The 22060-nt window shown below is 33.5% G+C and overlaps 1 protein-coding gene and 2 pseudogenes across 2 annotated transcripts; 2 read left to right on the top strand and 1 right to left on the bottom strand.

Moving 5' to 3' along the window:
* The first annotated feature begins 9013 nt into the window (after window positions 1–9013).
* LOC120073454 (protein trichome birefringence-like 41) lies at window positions 9014–15475 on the top strand. Of its 2 annotated transcripts, XM_039026305.2 has the most exons (5): window positions 9216–9513; window positions 11797–11968; window positions 12065–12246; window positions 13582–13740; window positions 14956–15461. In XM_039026305.2, exons 1-5 carry the CDS (start codon window positions 9266–9268, stop codon window positions 15248–15250), a joined length of 1056 nt encoding a protein of 351 aa, XP_038882233.2. In that variant the 5' UTR covers window positions 9216–9265; the 3' UTR covers window positions 15251–15461. The 2 variants fall into 2 exon arrangements, with proteins under 2 accessions (XP_090167549.1, XP_038882233.2); XM_090311423.1 differs by lacking the exons at window positions 11797–11968; window positions 12065–12246 and having other exon boundaries at window positions 9014–9513; window positions 14956–15475.
* A 253-nt stretch (window positions 15476–15728) lies between these two features.
* On the bottom strand, window positions 15729–18586 carry LOC150038796 (peroxisomal targeting signal type 2 receptor pseudogene; annotated as a pseudogene).
* Window positions 17962–19629, top strand: LOC150038795 (wee1-like protein kinase; annotated as a pseudogene).
* The last annotated feature ends 2431 nt before the right edge of the window (window positions 19630–22060 follow it).

Below are 22060 nucleotides of genomic sequence, written 5' to 3'. Positions count from 1 at the left end.
AGGGTAAGTTTCCTTCATCCCCTATTTCCTTTTGGTATCCTGTAAAAGGCATGCTTAATTATAATGTTATACCTATGTTTCCATCCTCTTTATGTTTAGATGTTCTATAAAAATTAAAATTGGGAATTCGGTATTTTCACTGCGAGTATTCACGTACTTTTTCAGTTACATATGTCATAGGAGCAATATTTGGAGAATGTGCTTGAGCGTTTCAACATGAGTAAAGAAAAACCGGTCAGTTCTCCTTTATCTAATCACTTCAAACTGAGTAAGAAACAAAGTCCTTCTACAGATAAAGAGAAGGAAGATATGAGCAAGATCCTTTATGCTTCAGTAGCTGGGAGCTTGATGTATGTCATGGTATGTACTAGACCTGATATTATTCATATTGTTGGTGTTGTTAGCTGTTTTATGTCAAATCCAAGAAAACATCATTGGGAGGCAATCAAGTGCATCATGAGATATTTGAGAGGTACGTCTAGTTTGGAGTTCAATTTAGAGGTGGAAAGTTAGAACTTGTTGGGTACACTGATTCAGATATGACAGTAGATCTAGACAACAGAAAATCTACCTTCGGTTACTGGTGACATTTACAGGTGGTGCAGTACCTTGGCAGTCAAGGTTGCAGAAGTTTGTTACACTTTCTACAACTGAAGCAGAGTATATTGTATCAATAGAGGCTTGTAAAGAGATGTTGTGGATGCAGTGCTTTATACAAGAGCTTAACTTCAACTAACAAAGATATGTGATATACTACTACAATCAGAATGCTATTCATCTTGGTAAGAATGCTACATTTCATTATAAAACAAAGCATATAAATGTGAGGTATCACTAGATGAGAGATGCTCTGAACGATGAATTGTTTGAGTTTGAAAAGATACATACTAATCATAGTGGATCCGATATGTTGACAAAGAATCTACAAAGAGAGAAGCTTGAGTTTTGTCGTTCCATTGCGAGAATGAAAAGTTCCTCCCCAAAGTGAAATAGGGGGAAATTTGATGGGTTATGTTCCACTTTATGTGGAGGCCCATTAATGCCACAATGGGCTAGGTTTTATTTAATTTTTTAAAAAAACCAAGGAGCAGCTTCTAGCTTTTGTGATACACACAAACCGAGGATGGTGAAAAAGGGCAATGAGAAAAATTGAAAAAGCTTCATCCGACCAGTAGCATTTTTCAGCCATTTAAAGATCGATTCGTGGTCCGATTAATCTGAAATTTTGACAGCATCTTCAATCTAGACGGTGGAGATTTCATTTGAAGCTACCTATAGTCAGATACCGTGAATAATTGTTTGGCACTCCAAGTAAGATATTTTAAATTTTATTATTCTCTATTTGTTGCCGTTTGTTGCCTAGATTATTAATCTTGAGATATATTTGTGTATGTCTCTAGTTGTGATTAGGAAAAACTTATTTGTACCTATTATTTGATTATAGTGGAGATTTTGATTTCAATCCGTTGTTTTTTACTCCTCATATTGAGGAGGTTTTCCACGTTAAAATTTCTTGTGTTCTTATTTGATTATTATTGTTGTTTCTAGTTGATTAATATTTTATTAGATTCACATAAGAATGAGATAAATGATTAAAAAAATATAGTGTTTATCCCCGGATTAGAAAAGAAGAACAGATTAAAAAAAAAAAAAAGGTAAATGTGCTCTCAATTTTGTGATCACCCTCTTTCCAGAATTGGAGGAATCCATGATGCCTCTTTATAGTGTTTTCTTCTTTTCTAGTTGATGTTTTGTTTTGTTTTGTTTTTGTTTTTTTTTTTTGTTTTTTTTGTTTTTTTTGTGAAATCAATTGGTATTCTTATCTCTCCACTTTAGCCAATTCCCTTGAGCTTTGCTTCTAATAAATTTATTCATTAAGAAACAATTTATATAACTCAAGTCAATATTATGAATCATGTCAAAATCAATATAATGGGAACTTTCATAAGTAGCTTGCAAAAATAGTTTTTTTTATCATTTATTTCCTTTCTGATATATTTAATTTCATTAGAACCCCGAGAACAAACATCTGAAGAAACTTTTTTGAGGTTGTTAGGGAAAAAAAAAGTGCTTGTACTCGGAGGAAACCCAATTACAAGAGTAATATCTACCTCGTAAGACCAAACGATACATAAACTAAATCCTAACCTTTCTTCATTCGAAACAGAAAACTTCCACGGCGGTTGAAGGCTTATTTAACTTCCAAAATTCTTGATGAGTAGCTTCCAGTTCCAGATAGAAAGATAATTTCAGGAAGAATCCAATTCATTTAAATATTAAAAAAAATCAAATATAATTTGACTCATTTAATTTAATTTTTTAAAACAAAAATTAATAGGTGATTAATTCCTTCATGGGAGAATCCCATTAATTAACAAAGAATTTCATGAATGAAATAGGAGGCAGTGACGGGAATGGAAAAAGAAATTCCATCGTTGACTCCCTCAATATCCCTATTAGAAATTGATCTATAGTTGCGGTTTTGTAAAGGATATTAAAACTTTTTTCGTTTATGAGACCTTTCTTTTTATAGTTCAATGATATATCGGAAAGAAAATTCTAAAATTTAACGTTTAAGAACATAATTAAAACTTACTTCAAAATTCAGATGTACTAGAATCCAACATTATTTTAATTGATTATTATTTACAAATGAAAATATAGCAGGCTAAAAGAGATATATTTTTAAAGTGGAAGGATGAAAAAGTTAGAAAATATAAAGGGATGGAAATAGTATCGTTTACCTCTTCGTTGTGTATGATCGAGTCATGCAGTTAAACGATGTAAGACAAACCTTATCGTTTACCTTATCGTACTAAGTGATGGAGCTTTGGAGACCGTGATAGAGGTATCACTTACCTTATCGCCTACCTTGTCGTACTAAGCGATGGAGCCTCGGAAACTAAGCGATAGTGATATCGCTTACCTTATCGGCTACCTTGTCTTACTAAACGATGGAGCCTCGGAGACTAAGCGATGGTGATATCGCTTACCTTATCGTCTACCTTGTCGTACTGATCGATGGAGCTGCGGAGACTAAGCGATAATAGTATCGTTTACCTTTGTCGTACTAAACGATAGGACTCTGGCGCTACACAATGGAGGTTATCATCTATCCTTTCGTTGTACATGATGGACTCTAGGTGCTAAACGATGAATGATGTGTTCAATCATTTAGCTGATCGTTGTACACGATGAAGTCAAATTTACTAAGCAATAGACATAGTGATATTAGCTTCGTCTTTTCATATTCTGTATATCATTGGAAAGGGGCAGCATATCCGATTTTTACATTGTTCCCTATTTTAGGGATTCAAACAATTAAAAAATTATACACTAAAACAACTAATGAAATGAAAACACATGGTCCAATACATGAGAAAAGAATATTTGTTTGTTATCACCAATCCTAACAGATATTTGAAGCACTAAAGGGAATAATTCTTCATGACTCTCCACAGTGACATGGCAACCTTCAGCTGACGTGTCTTCTTGACTCTTCCTTGGTTGCTGATGTGGCATTTTCTCTAACATCCCCCCTCAAACTTGTGGGGAGTTCAACTATCCCAAGTTTGGACCTTAAGTTGAAGAATTGAGAGTGTGTCAATGATTTTGTGAGACAGTCAACTAGCCGATCCAATGAAGAAACATACCGGATTTCAAGTTTCCCTTTGAAAACTAGATCTCTGAAAAAGTGAACATCGATTTCAACGTGTTTGGTCCAAGCATGGAAAACCGGGTTGTTGGCTAAGGCCCCTATACTCACATTGTCATACCAAATTATTGGTTTGGCTGAATGGGGCTGCTGGATTTCACTTAGTAGTTGTTGAAGCCAAACAATTTCTAAGGCCATGTAGGCAAGGGCTCCATACTCTGACTCAGTACTTGATCGAGCTACTGTTGTTTACTTCTTTGAGGACCAGGAGACAAGATTTCCACCAACAAATACACAGTATGCAGCTACTGACTTTCTATCATCAATGTTTGCTGCCTAATCTACATCTGAATAAGCTGATTCTTCAAGGGAACGACTAGGTTGAAATAGTAGACCATAGTTCTTGGTTCCACTAATGTATCGAAGAATTCTTTTTGTTGCTTGCCAGTGAGAATCTGTGGGAGCTTTGAGGAATTGACTGAGGTGATTCACCATGTAAGTGATGTCCGGACGGGTGTTGGTTAGGTACTAGAGTGCTCCGATTGTGCTTCTATACAGAAATGGGTCAGTGAGAGGAACTCCATCATTGATAGATAGATGTTTGCCTAGGTTGTTTGGTGAGGCTGTAGATTTCAGATCTGAAAGGCCAATCATTTGTAACATATCATCAACATATTTCAACTGATTCAATATAAACCCATGCTTCAGATATTGAACTTGGATACCTAAGAAGTAATTCAGTTTTCCCAGATCTTTGAGAGTAAACATGTTATCCAAAGTAGCCACTAATCGAGAGATCAAGTGGTTGTTGTTTCCTGTAATTATGACATCATCCACATAGACAAGGAGCAATATAGTTGAAACTTTTGAGTTAAGTATAAACAACGATATATCTGCCTTCGAGTTGGTGAATCCCCAGCTAATTAGAGTATTGGTGAGTAGATCATTTCAATCCCAAGGGACTTGTTTCAGTCCATATATAGCCTTGTTCAATTTGCATACATGATTAGGGAACTTAGAGTTGACATACCCGGATGGCTGATGCATGTCAACTCTTCTGTTAGTTTGCCATTTAGAAAAGCATTGTTGAAGTCAAGTTGATGAAGGACCCATCCTTTGGAGACAGTAATGCTTAAGACAACTATGATTGTTGTTGCTTTGACCATCGGGCTAAACGTTTCAAAGAAATCAATTCCAGAATGTTGATGAAACCCTTTGGCTATTAGACGTGCTTTGTATCCCTGTATTGACCCATCTGGATTTTTCTTTAGTCTGAAAATCCATTTGTTGCCCAACACATTGAAGGATGGCAATGGAAGAACTAACTGCCAAGTCTGGTTGTTGATGAGTGCTTGAAATTTAGTGTCTATAACTTGCTTCCACTGGGGTGTAGCAAGTGCATCAGACACCCACGTTGGTTCAGTCAAGGACCAGTCACGTTGAGTAGTGCTTAGCCAAGCTTTTGGTTTAAAAATTCCAGCTTTGCCTCTCGTAATCATTGGATGAGTAGGCTGCAATGGATGAGAGGTGTTAGGAATAAGGGTTGTATGTGAGGTATGCGAAAGGGTGCTGCTAGGTGACTGATTGGAAGGGCTGGCCATGGGAGTTTGGGTGGCTGTATGTTCTGGACAGTTGCTAGGCAAGGCATCTGATGTTTGAGGAAAGGAGATAGGTTCAGTAGGTATAGGGGAGGTGGAAGAGGCTGGATTTACATTTGGTATGGAGGTATTTGATGGTGAGAGACTGTTATAAGGGTTTGAGACAGACTGTGATGAGTGAATGGAGGCACTTTGCAATAGTGGAGTTATGTTGGGATAGAGGACTTGAGGGCCACTATTCACTGTATTTTTGTCTGTTGAGGGACCAAGTACCTGAAAGCCATAAGAGAATGAAAATCAGATCCATTAAAGATAACATTCCTGAAGATGAATACTTTACCATCTTTGTTGAGACATCGATGTCCTTTGTGAAACATGCTTGGACCCAAGTAAAAATATTTATCAGAGTGAAACTGAAACTTGTTCGGCTGGTATGCTCGAAGACATGGAAAACAGGCGCAACCAAACACTCTTAGTTCTGTGACATCAAGTAGTTTACCATACATCAGTTGTATAGGTGACTGGTTCTTTAGTACCGGCGTGGGAAGACCATTTATTAGATGATAGGCATTAAAAAACACATCCCACCAAAACTGAAAAGGCATTGATGCTTGTGCTAGCAAAGTCAGCCCCATCTCTACTAGGTGTCTATGTTTCCTTCAGCTCTTCCATTTTGTGGAGATGTATAGGGACAAGAAAATCGAGAGGCAATGCCTTGTGAACTATATAACTGATGCAATTTGATATATTCACCACCATTATTTGACTACAATGCTTTTATGTTTGTTTTAAATTGTGTTTAAACAACTTGGAGGAAATGTTTAAAGGTCTGTAATGTATCAGACTTCTGTTTAAGGGGATAGACCTAGAGATATCTGTTATAATCATCAATAAACGATACGTAATATCTATATCCTTCAATGGAGTTTGTAGAGGCTGAACCCCATACATCTGAGTGTATTAAATTAAATTTTTATTGTGCACGAGTCAAAAAATTAGGGAAGGGTAGGGAATGGGCTTTACCAAGACAGCAAGGTTTACAAAACTTAATCTCTTCATTCAGCTTAGTAGGAAGATTACAAGTTTTCAATATATTCTCCAAAATTCAAAGAGAAGGATGACTAGTCTCCTATGCCACAACCCTATAGATTCTACTAAGTTTGCTCCATTTTTGGATAGAACAAAGGTTATAAAATTGTTATTTTTGTTCATTGGGTTGAGAAAACAGCTTGTCTTTTTTATGTTTACATCAACTAGAATCACCTCTTCTTCATTTAGCTGATATAGTCCGTCTTTAAAAGTTCCTTTCACCAGTACTTGTCCCTAACATTTGTCCTTAACAACATAACAATCATTATAAAACTCAACAGAAACATCATTATCTTGAACTAGTTTTGATGCTAACTAGATTCTTCGCAATATTTGGTACACACAATATGTTTTTCAAATTTAGATTGCAACTAGAGAAACTTAAACATGTATTTCCTATTGAAGATATATCTAACTGTTGTTCATTCCTACTATAAATTGTTCGTTACCTGTGTACTCAGAGGGGTTTGCTATATTGTTGGGATCTGTTGTCACATGATTGGTTGCTCCACTATCTGCATACCAATTAAAGTCCCCTGCTGATTCGGTTTGAAGAAACAGATTCAGGTTCAGTGAGGTGACAAATGCTAAGGGATTTGCCCCATGGTTGCCTTAACTCTGAGTCTAAGTGTTTCCTTTACCACTGTTTTAATTTGGGACAAACTCTCGATTGTACCTCTGGTAGCACACATCTGCAGTATGTCCATACTTGGAACAAACCTAACATGTAGGCCTATTTCCTCTACCTCAACCTCTTCCTTTGTTTCCTCCACTGTTGTTGTTTCCTCGGGATTCGTTAAATTATTGTTTGTTACCTCCTTGTGTGTTGCTTTGTCCAGGGGCCTTGTATGAAGAGTTGTCCCGATTGTAAGCAACATTGGTAAAGGCATTGTGAACAAACGCTGTAGTGGCTTTTGAAGTATTCTGATGTTCCAACCTCTTCTCGAATGACAGTAGTTCAGATTGCATATCCAACAAGGATATCTCTGGCTTGCTTTGAATAACGACAACCATTGGATTGTACTCCTCATCCAGTCCAAGTAGTACTTGAGACACTAGGTTACTTGTAGATACTAGGCTCCCAGCCTGAGCCAGATTATCAGAGTGAAGCTTCATAAGTTTCAAATATTCAAACATTGACTTATTACCTTTGTGTGTCTGTTGGAAAACTTGGTGAAGATAGTCTTCTTCTACCCTCGACTAAACTCCAAACAATGAGTGTATGGCATCCCATAGACTCTTTGCGCTCTCGTACCCCATCAATTGTACAGCAACTTCAGGAGTCCTTGAGTTGTATAACCACCCTAATAGAAGTTGATCTGCTGTAACCCAAGCTTCAAACTGTGGGTTCAGGGACTTCACACAGGTGGAGCTCGAAGCTCCTTCTGAGGCTTGAGAGTCTGCTTCTCCAGGTTCAGCTGCTGATGAAGTCGACACAATGAACATAGGAGGAGGTACCTTTGTTTCGGACAAATGACCTTCAAGTCTATATCCTTTTAGGATAGGAAGAGCTAATGTCTTCCACAACATAAAATTACTGCTCTCCAACTTGATGCTGGTTATCTGATTCAACAGTTGATTAAGAGGAAGTGTGTTAAACTTCGACGATTCAGTGGTCATGTTGAGTCCTGTGATAGTGGTGTTTGCCATGGTAGCTTTGATACCAAGTTAGAAAATATAAAGGGATGGAAATAGTATCGTTTACCTCTTCATTGTGTACGATTGAGTCACGCGGTTAAACGATGTAAGACAAACCTTATCGTTTATCTTATCGTACTAAGCGATGGAGCCTTTGAGATTAAGAGATAGAGGTATCGCTTACCTTATTGTCTACCTTGTCGTACTAAGCGATGGAGCCTTGGAAACTAAGCGATAGTGGTATCGCTTACCTTATCGTCCACCTTGTTATACTGAGCGATGGAGTCGTAGAGACTAAGCAATAGTAGTATTGTTTACCTTATCGTCCACCTTGTTGTACTGAGCGATGGAACCGCAGAGACTAAGCGATAGTAGTATTGTTTACCTTATCGTTTACCTTTGTCGTACTAAACGATAGGACGCTGGTGCTACACAATGGAGGCTGTCGTCTACCCTTTCGTTGTTCGCAATGGACTCTAGGCGTTAAACGATGAATGATGTATTGAATCATTTAGCTGATCGTTGTACACGATGAAGTCAAATTTACTAAGCGATAGACAGAGTGATATTAGATTTGTCTCTTCGTATTCTGTATATCATTGAAAAAGGGCAGCATGCCCGATTTATACACTGTTCCCTATTTTAGGGATTCAAAGAATTAAAAAATTATATACTAAACAACTAATGAAATGAGGACACATGGTTCAATACATGAGGAAAGAATATTTGTTTGTTATCACCAATCCTAATAGAAATTTGGAGCACTGAAGGGAATAATTCTTCATGACTCTCCACAATGACATGACAACCTTCAGTTGATGTGTCTTCTTGACCCCTCCTTGGTTGCTGATGTGGCATTTTCTTTAACAAAAAATAGAGTATAAACCTAATATGTCTCAAACATCCAACATGTAAATAAATTACATAAAATCGATTTATTAAAAGAAAAAAAGCCAAATCTATTTTCAGTTACCAAATAAAACCAAAATATTAGTTACTCTGGAATTCAAGCTTTATATGGAAAGAAGTTCAAAGTCTTGGAATTGGAATGGAAGGTAAGAGGCAGCCAGCAGGAAGTTCCATAAACGTCAGCAGAAACCAAAACGCTTCCCTTTGGCGTTTACAACAAGACGACAACTGTGAATGTGAGTTTCCAAAATTACCCCTCAACGCAAATTACCAAACTACCCTTCTCTCTCTCCTCTTCATTGGCCAATTTATTTCCCCCACATTGCCCCCATTTTATCCCCCACAACTCAGTCACAGACAAAAAGAACAAACCAAAATGGTTTTTCGGAGTGGGATAATCCTTCTTTTACTTATCTCTTCCGTTTCTGGAGGTTCTACAGCGGCCGATGCGACGGAGGAGTGCAATTTCTTCGCCGGAAGTTGGGTTGTTGATGAGACTTACCCGCTGTACACGGCGGCGAGTTGCCCATTTGTCGAGCACGAGTTCAGCTGTGTCAAAAATGGCCGTCCAGATTTGGGTTACACAAAGTACAGGTGGCAGCCTCTCGATTGCGATTTAACCAGGTAACTCTGTACTCACCGGTAATCCAATCGTTTCTTCATTTCCCATTTTTCTCTATTTATTTTATTTTTTTGGTAAAATTAAAATAAATCTCTCGCCCAAAAAAGGGTGTTGTTTTTAACTTTTTCACTTTTTGTCTAAATTTGTTGAATTACAAAAAAGAACTTTTGGGGTTTGTTTGCCTAAATTTTATTTCTAAACATCATTCACTTTTTATTTTCAATGTATTCTTTTATTAACCCATTTACATGTCACTATGATTTTTTTTAATAAGTGATTTTTTTTATTGGCAATATATTGGTAATCAAAACTATCCTTTTACATTTATTAGATAAAAGGAATGAGTCATAGATATATAAATGAGGACAAATATCTTTATTGATGCGAGAGATTTTAGAGTGAAACCAAAAGTAAAATCATGATAATTTATACTTAAAATGAAAAATATCGTATTAATGTGGAGATAGTTGTCCTTGATTACGCAATACTCATTTTAATAATTTATTAACAAGTGATTGAATTTTGTAATGGATAAGTTAGAATTTCATGTATCATGTAGCATTTGATTAATGTATTTATATATCTAAATATGTTTAAACCAAAAATAAAATCAAATAATCTAATGATGACGAATCAACATTTTTAGTTGATAAAATTTAACAAACTTTAGATCTTTATTTTCTTATGGAAGTAGCTAATTGAAAATTCACAATATATTGATGTTAAAGTCAAATTTTGCCAAAAAGATTAGTAAAAAAGTTACACATAATATTTTTCCATTTTATGTATTTCATATGGTCTTAATAAAAAGAACGGTTATTTATGATTTAGCTGTCTAATTTTGATTGTAGTGTACGAACTGAAACTTAATAACTTCATCCATAAAATGAATAACTTTTGAAGAATAATGTAACGAATAGTTTAACAATATCGATTAACATCTCATAAAAAAGAAAAAAGTTGTCATATGATCCACTTCATCCTAACAAGTTAGATCCAATTCCAACCCCTCAATAATAACCCTAGCCTCAACACAGATAGGAGACAAATAGGTATACAAAATCCATACGAAACAACCTTCACCGACGAAACCTCATCGAACAAAACACAAACTTATACTTACATTTTTTTAATGTGTACGTGACATGGTGTTTTATTTTAATCTATCGACCTTTTCTATTAACCAAAGTATCTCTGCTAGTATAAAATGTGTACCTCCAAAAACTTGAATCTACCCCTAAATTTAATTAAAAAGGGAAAAAAAATGAAAAACTTTCCAACTAAATTCGGTGGATTTTTTTTATAAAAAAGCATTTAATATTGAATCAATTATTAAAGTCCAATCAGTTATTATTTTTAGGAAAAACTTTTTTTTTTTTTGGTAAACCTAGTTTCTATTTGTCTTTAGATTTCAACACATTTGGTTTTAAATTTTGAGTTTATTTTAATTTAATCTGTAAGTCTCAAATTGTTATAATTTTACCCTTTATATTTGAGTTTTGTTTCAATTTGGTCCCTAGATTTTAAGATTGTACGTTTTTAACCTCAATTTTTCATTAATATTCACTTTCAATCATTGACGTCAATTTCTATTAGTTAATTAAAAGTAATTCTAAAATAAAAATTTTAAATTTAATTTTAAAAGTGATAGAAAAATAATGAGATGTAATTAATTATAATCCTTTTAATATTTTTTAATCATTAGTATAAATTAATATTATTGACAAAAATTAAGTATTTAATGAATAATCAATGTTAACAGTATAAATCTTGAAACATAGGTATTAAATTGAAATAAAATTTGAATGTTAAAAATAAAATTATAACATTTTAAAATTTAAAGACTAAATTGGAACTAAATCAAAAAATTAAAAGATTAGAAGTAAATAAAAACTAAACCTAAAACTTATTTTTCTTATTTTTAAATTATAGTTTAAATTAAGAAATGAAATAATAACAAAGATTCCTTTCACGTGGGGTATGTTTTCACTTTTCGCGATCTACGGGGAGGGTGAGATCGGAAAAAATGTTTGCCATTTGCTTCCTTTTTTACCCCTGTCTATTTTACATTATTCCTTATATATCCTTTTTACGTATTCCTTTTAAATTATTTTATTTTTAAGAATTAAACTTGTTTTCCCACATGTACTTTGGTTACCTTCTCATTCTTTAAAAACTCCACGTTGAAACGGCTTTAATATATTTATTTATTATTGTTTCTATAAGTAGATTAGTATTTATATGTTTATAACAAAATTATCTAATTATATTATTCCTACTTTTAGGTTTGATGGAAAATTTTTCTTAGAAAAATTTAGAGGAAAAAATATACTCTTCGTTGGAGACTCACTTAGTAGAAATCAATGGCAATCTTTGACATGCATGATTCACTCTGCTGTACCAAATACACCTTACATCCTGACAAGAGTCGGAGATGTTTCCATATTCTCTTTTACGGTACAAATTTATATATCAATAACATTTCAAACCTTATTTAGTCCTCAAAAGAAAATAACGAATAAAATTAAAAGAAAAATAATGATTTGGTTATAGGAATATGAAGTGAAAGTGATGTTAGAGAGAAATGTATTTCTAGTAGATGTTGTAAAGGAAGAGATTGGGAGAGTGTTGAAGTTGGATTCCATTAATGGAGGATCAGCTAAGCTATGGGAATCCATTCACTTTCTCATTTTCAATACTTGGCATTGGTGGAACCGCAGGGGACCTTCTCAACCGTAAGTACCGTTCCCCATTTTTTTTAGGATGCTATTTAGTAATTATTTGATTTTTTATTTTGTTATTGAAAATTAAATCAATATCATCCACATTTTTATATCTTTTTTAAGTACAATGGTTGAATTCTTAACCAAACTCCAAATTTCAAAAACACTTTTTTGAAAGCTATATTTTTTAGTTCTCAAAATTTAGCTTGATTTTTTAAACCATCGATGAAAAGTAGATAACAAAGGAAGAAATTTGGAAGTGGAAATCATGTCCACAGACTTAATTTTTTAAAATAAAATGATTACTAAACGGAGCTAAATGATTTTGTTTACCATATCTTGCTTTGACTTTACAATGATTTCTTCTCCTTGTCAATGTAATTTGATTGAAATGTTTTCAACAATATCGTTTGTCAAAACAAAAATTAAATTTTCAAAGTATAATAGGGTCCTTCTACATACATACATATACATATTAAACTTAAAATTTGTATATGAAAATGTCTTTTCATATTCAATCATTTTTTTTAATTCATAAATTTATTTGGTACAAAATTATACTAATATTTCAACTGGAAGCCTAATAATAGGTCTATGGTAATTATTTGATTTATGAAAATTAAGTTCATACACACTATTTCTACCTACAATTTTTGGTTTGTTTTGTTATCCATTTTCGACCAATTTTTAAAAAACAAAGCTAAAATTTTGGAAATTAAAAACAAAAATAGTTTATAAAAACTTGTTTTTTTTAAAAAAAATTTGATTAAGAATTCAAATAAATAAATAAATAAATATATATATATTAGATTTTTGAGAATTATGGATAAAATTTAGAAAAAAAACAAGTACAAATTTCAAAATTAGAAAACTAAATACAAAATTATTGTCAAACGAGACCTTAAATTTTTCCTTTTTTATTTCTTAGACTTAAAGCTTGTAAACAGTTGTGAGTTTATTTATTTTGTTATATATCTATTTCTAAAAGTTTTTTTTTTTTAAATACAAACCAAGTTTTGAAAATTCAAAAAATAAATATATAGTTTTTGAAATGTTGTTTTTATTTCATATTTATTTATTTAAGAGTTCAAACTTTTTTTATGAAATGTATAACCATCTTAAGAAAGGGTGAGAAAACAATACAATTTTAAAAAATCGAAACTAAAATAAAAATTGTTATCAAATGAAACCTTCGAGACTTAAGCAAGTTTTAATTTTTTTAAAAATATATTAGACACAGAATTGAAAATTTATGAATTTATTAGATATTTTTATAATTAAGTAAAGTGTCGAGACTAAATTTATATATATATATTTTAAAAAAATAATTATTATTATTATTTTCAGTTGGGATTATATTCAAATAGGGAAAGAAGTGTTGAAAGATATGGATAGAATGGTAGCTTTTGAGAAGGCTGTCACAACTTGGGGAAGATGGGTTGATCTCAACATTGATCCTCAAAAATCTAAAGTCTTTTTCCAAGGAATTTCTCCATCCCATTACAAGTAAGTTTTTTCTTTTAATCCTTTTTCTTAGCTTATTTTATTTTATCTTTGAAAAAGGTATTAAATATAAATAATGATGTTGATCAAAATCTTCCTTTATTTAGATGGATAGCATAATGAATTTAAATTATTTTGCATAATTTAACAATAATTGATTTTTTTTTCTTTAAAAAAACAATAATTGAAGCTTGCGTAATAATAGGTTCAAGCCGACCTAACAAGACTTTTTCCTTTTATTTAGGCCTTTTCTTTTCCTTTTAAGAAATTACAATATATTTTGTTTGAAATGTTACTAACAAGTAGAGTCGATGAATTTTCTTAAAAATAAATAAAAACACTATATATATAAATGGAAACTCTTGCCATTTGTTTGGACTTTAAATGATTTTAAATTCTGTGATTTGAAATCTAAGAAATAATTTTAAATTAAATATTTTATTTGAAACGAGAAAGATTTGAAATGAATGTATTTAAAATTTTATGTCAGGATAGTAACCAAAAAAGAAAAGAAAGTTAAAAATTTATCAATATAGACTTTTAATTAACTTACTTTCAAGTCCTATGAAATCCTCCAAAATTCAAGCATTTTAGTCATGGAAGTTTTTTTAAGTAAAACAAGATTTGAAGTTACTTTGAATTTTAAAATCTTTATATTTCCTGAAGTACCAAACAATGAAATTTATTTGAAATCTATTATGAATTGAATCATGAGATTCTAAACACTGCATTAGTAGTTATTCTATAACAAAAAATAATAAAATGAAGAGAACGAAAGTCGTAAGGAAAGAAATATTGCACGAAAGATCAAACGCTTCAATTAAGTTTTACATTCATTGGAGTTGATACAATACAAGTATTCATAAGCAAATAATAAAACTAACCGCTAGCTTGCTAATGCACTAACCTTAAAAATCTACCGTATCACTAATCTTGAAAATCGTCTTCATTAAAATTTTAATTTTTTTTATCACTAAATTTGTATAAGGTAGTTAATTTTTTTTTAGGACAATATAGGTCTAGATTCAAACCAAAAATTTCTGAGTTGCTAACACATCTATATGGTATGTTTTCTCAAATTATATTGAATATAGAATAGAACTCTGCTAAAAAGATTTGTCTCTGAAATTAGATATAGAGTTAGCCTAATATCAAAACAGGGCAATATATATATATATATATTTAAAAACTGAGATGGATAATGATATAATATGGCAGTGGAACTTTGTGGGGAGAACCAAGAGCAAAGAGCTGTGCGGGGCAAAAAGAACCGGTGGCTGGCTCTGTCTATCCAGGCGGGTTGCCGCCGGCCGTGGCGGTGCTAAAGGCGGCACTAAGCAAAATAAAAAAGCCGGTTCAACTACTGGACGTGACGGAGCTATCATTGCTGAGAAAAGATGGGCATCCCTCCAACTACGGCTTAGGTGGCAGAATCGGATTGGATTGTAGTCATTGGTGTCTTGCCGGTGTTCCTGATACTTGGAACCTCATATTTTACAATCTCATTATTTAGAAAGGAAAAAGAAAAAAAAATCCACATTTTTTTTTTAAAAAAAATTATTTAAGAAAATGTCACTTTTCCTTATTTCTCATTACAAGTTTACAACACAAAACACACAATGGTTGGATAAAGTTAGGGAAAATTGATATTTTCAAAAGGGAACTTTGTTTAATGTTTTTGTTCATTTTTTACATTAAGATGGATTTGTATGTTTCGTTGTTGAACTTCATTGGATTTGGCTTATTCTTTTTTTTCTATTTCCAACCATGGATCGGTAGATTTAAATATTTGATTTTTTAATCAATATCATATATTTATTCTAGTTAAATTATTGGGAAATTTTTAATGAAAAAATATCAAACTATTTATAGAAATAGTAAAAAAAAAAAACATGGATAAATACTAATAGAGTTTTATCAACATCTATCGATTAGACTTCTATCGGTTTCTATCACTAACAGACTTCTATTAGCCTCTATTTAAAAAAAAATTAAAATTTTGCTATTTTGTTTAAATAATTTCTCTTATTTTTCTATTTTTGAAAATCTCTCAAAATTATACTTAGATTAGTTTATTGTTGTAATTAAAAAATTTTAATTAACACTACAAGAATTTTGGGCTTTAATGTCGGTTGGAAAAAGTGAAATCGGATGTATAATGTCGGTTTTAAACCGACATTAAAGGTCTAATTTATTTTTTTTCTTACTTTATTAAAAAAATCCCTTTCATTTTTCAACTCTTGCGCCTATCTCTCCTACCTAAACCCTTTCATTTCTCTCTTACCCAAACCTTATCTCTCCTTGGTCGTGCGAATCAGGGTGTCTGTCATTCGTCTGTGGTTGTCCGTCGTCCATCCGTCAGTCTCCATCATGTTTGGGTCTCTCCTAGTCGTGGGTCTCTCCATGGTGGAGCCTGATTCTCGCACATCCCAAATGCGAACGGTGCAATCGCCAGAGGCGGAAGCAAAGACATTGTCGTAATAGGCATGCTCTTTGAATGTTTTGACACTAGTGGGGTGGTCTAGGGTCCAGAGCTTGGTGGTATCGTCCCAGGAGGAAGTAAAAAAGAAGTTGAATGAACGAGGTTGTAGTCAGAGTGAACTTCGCGAGTATGTTCGTGGAAGGAACGAATGGGATTAGATGTGGGGGGAAGAGCGAGGTTATAAAGCTTGACAGGGCCATCGGCGATGGCGGCAACGAGAAGGGAGTCGTGAGATTCGGACCAAGAGATGTTGTAGATTCCATCGGCGGTGTCAAAGGCGATGTGCTCGGATATGGGACCGGCGGGATTGAGATCGAGGACGTGAAGGCGACCATTGCCAAGGATTCCAAAATTTTGAGTGGTGGCAACGGCGATGCGGGTTTGTAGAAGGGGCTAAACCTGACGGAGTAGCCATTGAAGGGAGTCTTAAAGACGGGCATGATTGAGGAGTGAGGAGCACCTCTTTGTCTCTCTCTCTCTCTGAAGTCTAATCTCAACCTCTCGGTTAGTTCGAAGCTACGCATCTCTTTTTCAATCCCTTTATCCAACTACAAATTGCCTATTCTGTGCTCAAGTCAATGTCGTGGTTCTTCTTTTCGGCAACATGGTGAGTTTGTTTGTAGCTTGTTTCTGGTTTGATTTTTTTGCTCAATCTCTTGGCTTTAAACATAGGATTATTTCAATATTATGGCTCTAGAACTCCTTCCCCATTTCTTCTTTTCTTATGCCTCTTCTTGTCCTAAACTCCAATATTCGGCCTACTATGGTTGAAGCTCATGCTAATTTATCTTCAACTTATAAGGACAGGTATAAGGCTGGGAGACATGCGGCATGTCATGGATCATGATTTGCTGTTATCTTGATTTTTGGCCATTTAATTTCAAAGGTTCGCTCTGATATCTTCCATTACTGGTTGAAATCTTTGTTTCAATTTGCTCTTGCGGAGAGAAAAATCCAGTTACTACTGTTACCACAATATAGTTCTGGCTTAGCAATCTGGTTAGAGAAGGAAACCATTCTAAACATGTTTTCCATTGACGAACAAATAAACCAACATCACGTCGGGAGTATCACTGAGAGTATTTATTCTGACAAACTTTTGGAGGCCTACTAGTGTCTTTGCTCTTCAGGTGAGGCCCTAAAAGCTTCTACTGTTCCTCCGGTTCAAGCATTTTGTTTCCAGAGAAGATTAATACTGTTAAAACTAGGAGAAAAATATATGGTAAGTTGACAAAATACATGGTAAGTTGACGATCTTGAACTTTTATCTCAGTTAATTAACTGTATTGAGTGGGATTGATATAAGAAATCAGATGATCATGTGCAAATGATATACGCTTAATTGTAATCATGTTAAGCTGAACTTTCCAAATCAATAATGGTAAATGGTTAATCACTTGTAACTAATGAGAATTAGTGTCGGAGTCATTGATCAATATGGGGACATTGATCTGAAATATTTTTGGGGCTTCAAAATCTGACAGCCTTGTATTCGTTTATGAAATTAGTGATTTAAGTTGTTCGAACAATGTAATGTAATAGTTTTCTTCATTTAATATTCATTTTGGCACAGAAAGTGTTTTAGTACATCCTCTGAGTCCGAGTTTATCTAGTTGTGAACAAGTTGTGGAACTTGGAAATGACATGTTTGGATCAGATGATGTGGATAAGGAGAAAGAGACAATGGCAATGCCAAAGAAACAAAACTATGTTTCTCAATCTGAAGTTGCTCTACGCTAGTTATGCCTCCTCCTTGCATGAAGAACCCATACTTGAAAGCTGCTTCAGATGTAGGTGTAGACCCATTTGGTAACCAAAGAACAAAATGTGTAGGTACAGTTCACTTAGTTCTTAATGACACCAAAAGTAATAAAACATTTTTTTGAAATCTTTTCTTCTCTGTTTTATCCATTGTTGTATTTTCCTTTAATATCGTTTCTTATAAGTTTGAGCATTAGATTCTTTTTGTTATATCAATGAAAGGTCTTGTTTCCTTTAAAAAAAAAACATTTTTTTGAAATCGTCTTTTGCAGTATGATAGATTTTTCTGGGAAATGAATTAGTTTTGTATTTTTCAATTTTGTGTAGGATTTTTTCCTGCGCTGTTTAGTAGAGATGGTCTTTCAAGATATCACACTGATTTTTATGAGATAAAGGTATCTAGAAACATCTAGTTAGTGTCTGCAAGCTTCTGCTGATAGAGATTGGGATTTTTTCTATTAATATTCAATTCAGGCTATCAAATTTTGCAATAACTTCAGTCTATTTTCAGCAAATAGGGACTGGAAATTTTAGCCGTGTCTTCAAGGTATTGATGGCTGCTTATATGCTGTCAAACAAAGCACAAGACCGTTGAATCAAGACATAGAAAGGTTACTTCTTTTGGTGCGTGTCTGTATATGTTTAACCTCTAAACACTAGCAAATGTGTAATTGAAGCTTTTCCTTCCCTTTGTAGGAGGAGAGCTTTGATGGAAGTTCAAGCTTTGACAGCTTTAGGTTAGTAAATTTATCTAGATATGGTTTTCCAGTTATTATATTTATCTGTTGTCATTGTTCTCTTTTTCTTCTCTGGTGCATTTTTTTTTCTTGATTGTTATCCTCTTTTGAACGTGTAGGATCTCATGAAAACATTATTGGATACTACTCTTCATGGTTTGAAAATGAACAACTCTGTATTCAAATGGAGCTCTGTGATTGTAGTTTATCAATTGGCAGGTATTCTCACCCATTCTCTGAGGTAGATGCACTGAGAGCCTTGTATCAGGTGAAGTTTAGTTCCATTTTGAGTTGTGAAACATTACATTCTCTGCATATGACATGTCATTCCAAAAATGTTTCTTTTTTTAACATACGATGACATTAATGAAAGCTTAATTTTAATTTGTTACTTGAAAGAGTAAATTTTTTATTTCTGCAGTTCATTCAATACGTTAATTTGAATAAGAAATGCCTCTTCTGAAAAATAATGATCCGGAATGTTATAAGTTATGTACTATTGTTTTATCTTTATACATTCCAATTCTTATGTAGCCTTAAAATATTTAATATGTAAGCTTTATCCATTCCAAATTTTAAGTTCTAAAACTGGTAAACTCTTGAAATTCATGGCTTCTCTGCTGACAATGAAACTACAAACAGATTGCAAAGCCATTGCTCTTTGTGCACGAGAAAGGAGTAGCTCATTTAGACGTGAAACCTGACAATATTTATGTCAAAGATGATGTATTTAAACTTAGAGATTTTGGGTGTATTACCCTTCTTGATAAGAGCTTACCGATTGAGGAGGGTGATGCACGCTATATGCCTCAAGAAATTCTGAATGAAAGATATGATTATCTTGACAAAGTTGATATTTTTTCCTTGGGAGCCGCTATTTATGAGATTGTCCGAGGATCCACATTACCATAAACGCATTTCATGAACCTTAAGGAGAGAAAATTTCTACTCCTTCCTGGTCATTCGTTGCAATTTCAAAACTTAATCAAGGTATTAATTACTAATGTCGTATTTTGTTTTCTCTTCATTTCTACTGATTATGCCTTTTGGCCTGGACTCATCCTCTGGTGAACCTTATGGTGGAATCTGGTTATTATATACTTGCCCATGTTTGCATTTCTTCCCACTAGTTTTACTTTCCACTAAAAATATAAAAATTTGTCATTGTCAAAAGGTCAAAACTTATGCCACCTAAAGTAAAACTGTACAAAGTTGCATCCCTACCTTCCAAAAGACAAAAGGAAGCTGCATTTATTTTTTCCCCTTAGAAGTAACACCCGTTTATGACTCATGGGTACTATTTATTTCTCTTTGAACCATATTGGATTAGAATGTAACACTCGTTTATGACTCATGGGTACCATTTATTTGTAGTTTAGATTTGATTCAAGGTGCTCGAGTTTGTAGGTCGCACTATGGTAGTTTGTGGGTTATTCATGTACTATGGTAGTCTTTGTGACAACTTTTGAGGTTTGAAGTATATTGTGAGCTAAATTTGCTTATTGATGTATGTGTTCTTGAATATTCATTTTTTGGGAATTCTGGTAGTTCTGTTGAGAACAAGTGGTTGTGAAATATTTTTGGGAATATATTTCTTTGAACAGGTTCAAGGTAAATTTTTGGTTTTGTTGTGGTAGCATCGTTATGTTGCTGAAAATTTTCCATCGTCTTCGTATCTCATATCTAGGTAACCAAGCTTCTCTTCTTCAAGATCTTGAAAAAGAAATTTCTCTCATTTATTCAACTATTGAGTTTTCTTGTTTTGCAGATGCAACAAAGGAGTAAATATTTGGTATCGCAACCTCTTATGCAACAAGAATTTTGCCTTGAATGTACCTTTTATGCACATTCCCAATAAACACGGTTAGTTGAATATGAATTCTTATCACATTTTCACTTTCAATCCTTTGTCTTAACCCTTTTTTGTTTGTGATCCTTTGAACAACAGTGGTCAGACAAAGATGCCTATAACCAGACACTGCTGAAGCCAGGGGGTTGGTTCAAGAAGAATTATGAAGGAATCCATACTTACCAAGTGGAGAGAGACAGTAATCTCATAATGTTTGTATTACTTGTAATTTGTGCTTTCAAGACTTGAATTATTGTACAGCCTTTTAAATTATAATTTATAGTAGAATTTGTGGATTAAATGTAATATATTTACAATCCATACATGAATAATATGTCATAGCCACAACGTTCAATGATGATGTGTCATGTTATACTTTTTGACCAAAAAAATGGATTCGGCAACGAAATTTAAAAAAAAACGGACAGATTCGGGCTTCAATGTCGGTTCATAATTAAAAAAAAAAAAAAACAGAGGCTTTAATGTCGGTTGCAACCAACATTAAAGACCTTTAATGTTGGTTAGAAATTTCACTGAAGGTCTTTAATGTCGGTTGCAACCGAAATTGAAGGCTATGTTATTGAAGCCCTTTAATGTCGGTTGTCAACCGATATTAAAGCCCTTTAATGTCGGTTTCAAAACGACATTAAAGCCCGAATTTCTTATAGTATAAACAAATATCGAGACTAAAATTAGATGATAAAACTTAAAATATGTGACACAATGTTAAGATTTTTATTGAAAGTACATAGATGAAAAATAGGACACTTGAAATTATAAAGATCAAAATGAAACAAAATCTAAAAGTATAGGACCAAAATTGTATTTAAAACTTAATGTAGCTTAGTTGGTTTAAACCGACATTATAAGTATGCCTACAATGTCAGTTTAAAGTTGAGACTTTGCATTTTATTTTTTTAAGAAACGACATTGTACATCCGTTTTTATTTTTTTCCAACCGATATCAAAGTCTAGATTTCTTATAGTGATGAGGTGTATTGGGTTCTTGAACAGAAGGAGATTTTCAGAATTAAAAGTGCATATCAGTTGGGACTTGGTTTAACCTCTGCGAGTATGGGTTCATCCTCTAGGCAGAGTCAGCGGGGCCGTTATGGAAAGGTTTATGGCAGTGTCAGCTTCCTCCTAGAGTGAAAATTTGCGGTTGGAAAATTCTCAATGATATTGTTTCCATTAGGAAAAATCTGGCTTTCAAGGGGATTGACATTGATAACCGGTGTCCGCTGTGTCATAGCGATCCAGAAACTAAGGTTGTATGGCGCCTTTTTTTTATCCATTGACATTGTTTTGTTTTTGTGTGGTAGGAATAATTGGTATGTGTTAGACCACTTCGAGTGGGTTCGTGAGCAAGGCAGACAGAATGTGATGAAGACATTTGTTGTGGTGTTGTGGCATATTTGGAAGACTCGTAATAGTGTGGTGTTCAAAGGCGATAAAGGTGCATTGACAACTAGTCTGAATGCTCGATTCGAGGAT

This window comes from Benincasa hispida, chromosome 1, assembly GCF_027475165.1.
Source record: "Benincasa hispida cultivar pf3 chromosome 1, pf3_genome.v1.1, whole genome shotgun sequence".
NCBI lineage: Eukaryota > Viridiplantae > Streptophyta > Magnoliopsida > Cucurbitales > Cucurbitaceae > Benincasa > Benincasa hispida.
This window is presented reverse-complemented; position numbering and strand designations above follow the sequence as displayed.

Coding starts and splice junctions, on each gene's coding strand:
- LOC120073454 (XM_039026305.2), top strand. CDS start 9,266: ATGGTTTTTCGGAGTGGGATAATCCTTCTTTTACTTATCTCTTCCGTT. Junction 12,247..13,581: donor CGCAGGGGACCTTCTCAACC/GTAAGTACCGTT, acceptor TATTATTTTCAG/TTGGGATTATATTCAAATAG. Junction 13,741..14,955: donor ATTTCTCCATCCCATTACAA/GTAAGTTTTTTC, acceptor ATAATATGGCAG/TGGAACTTTGTGGGGAGAAC.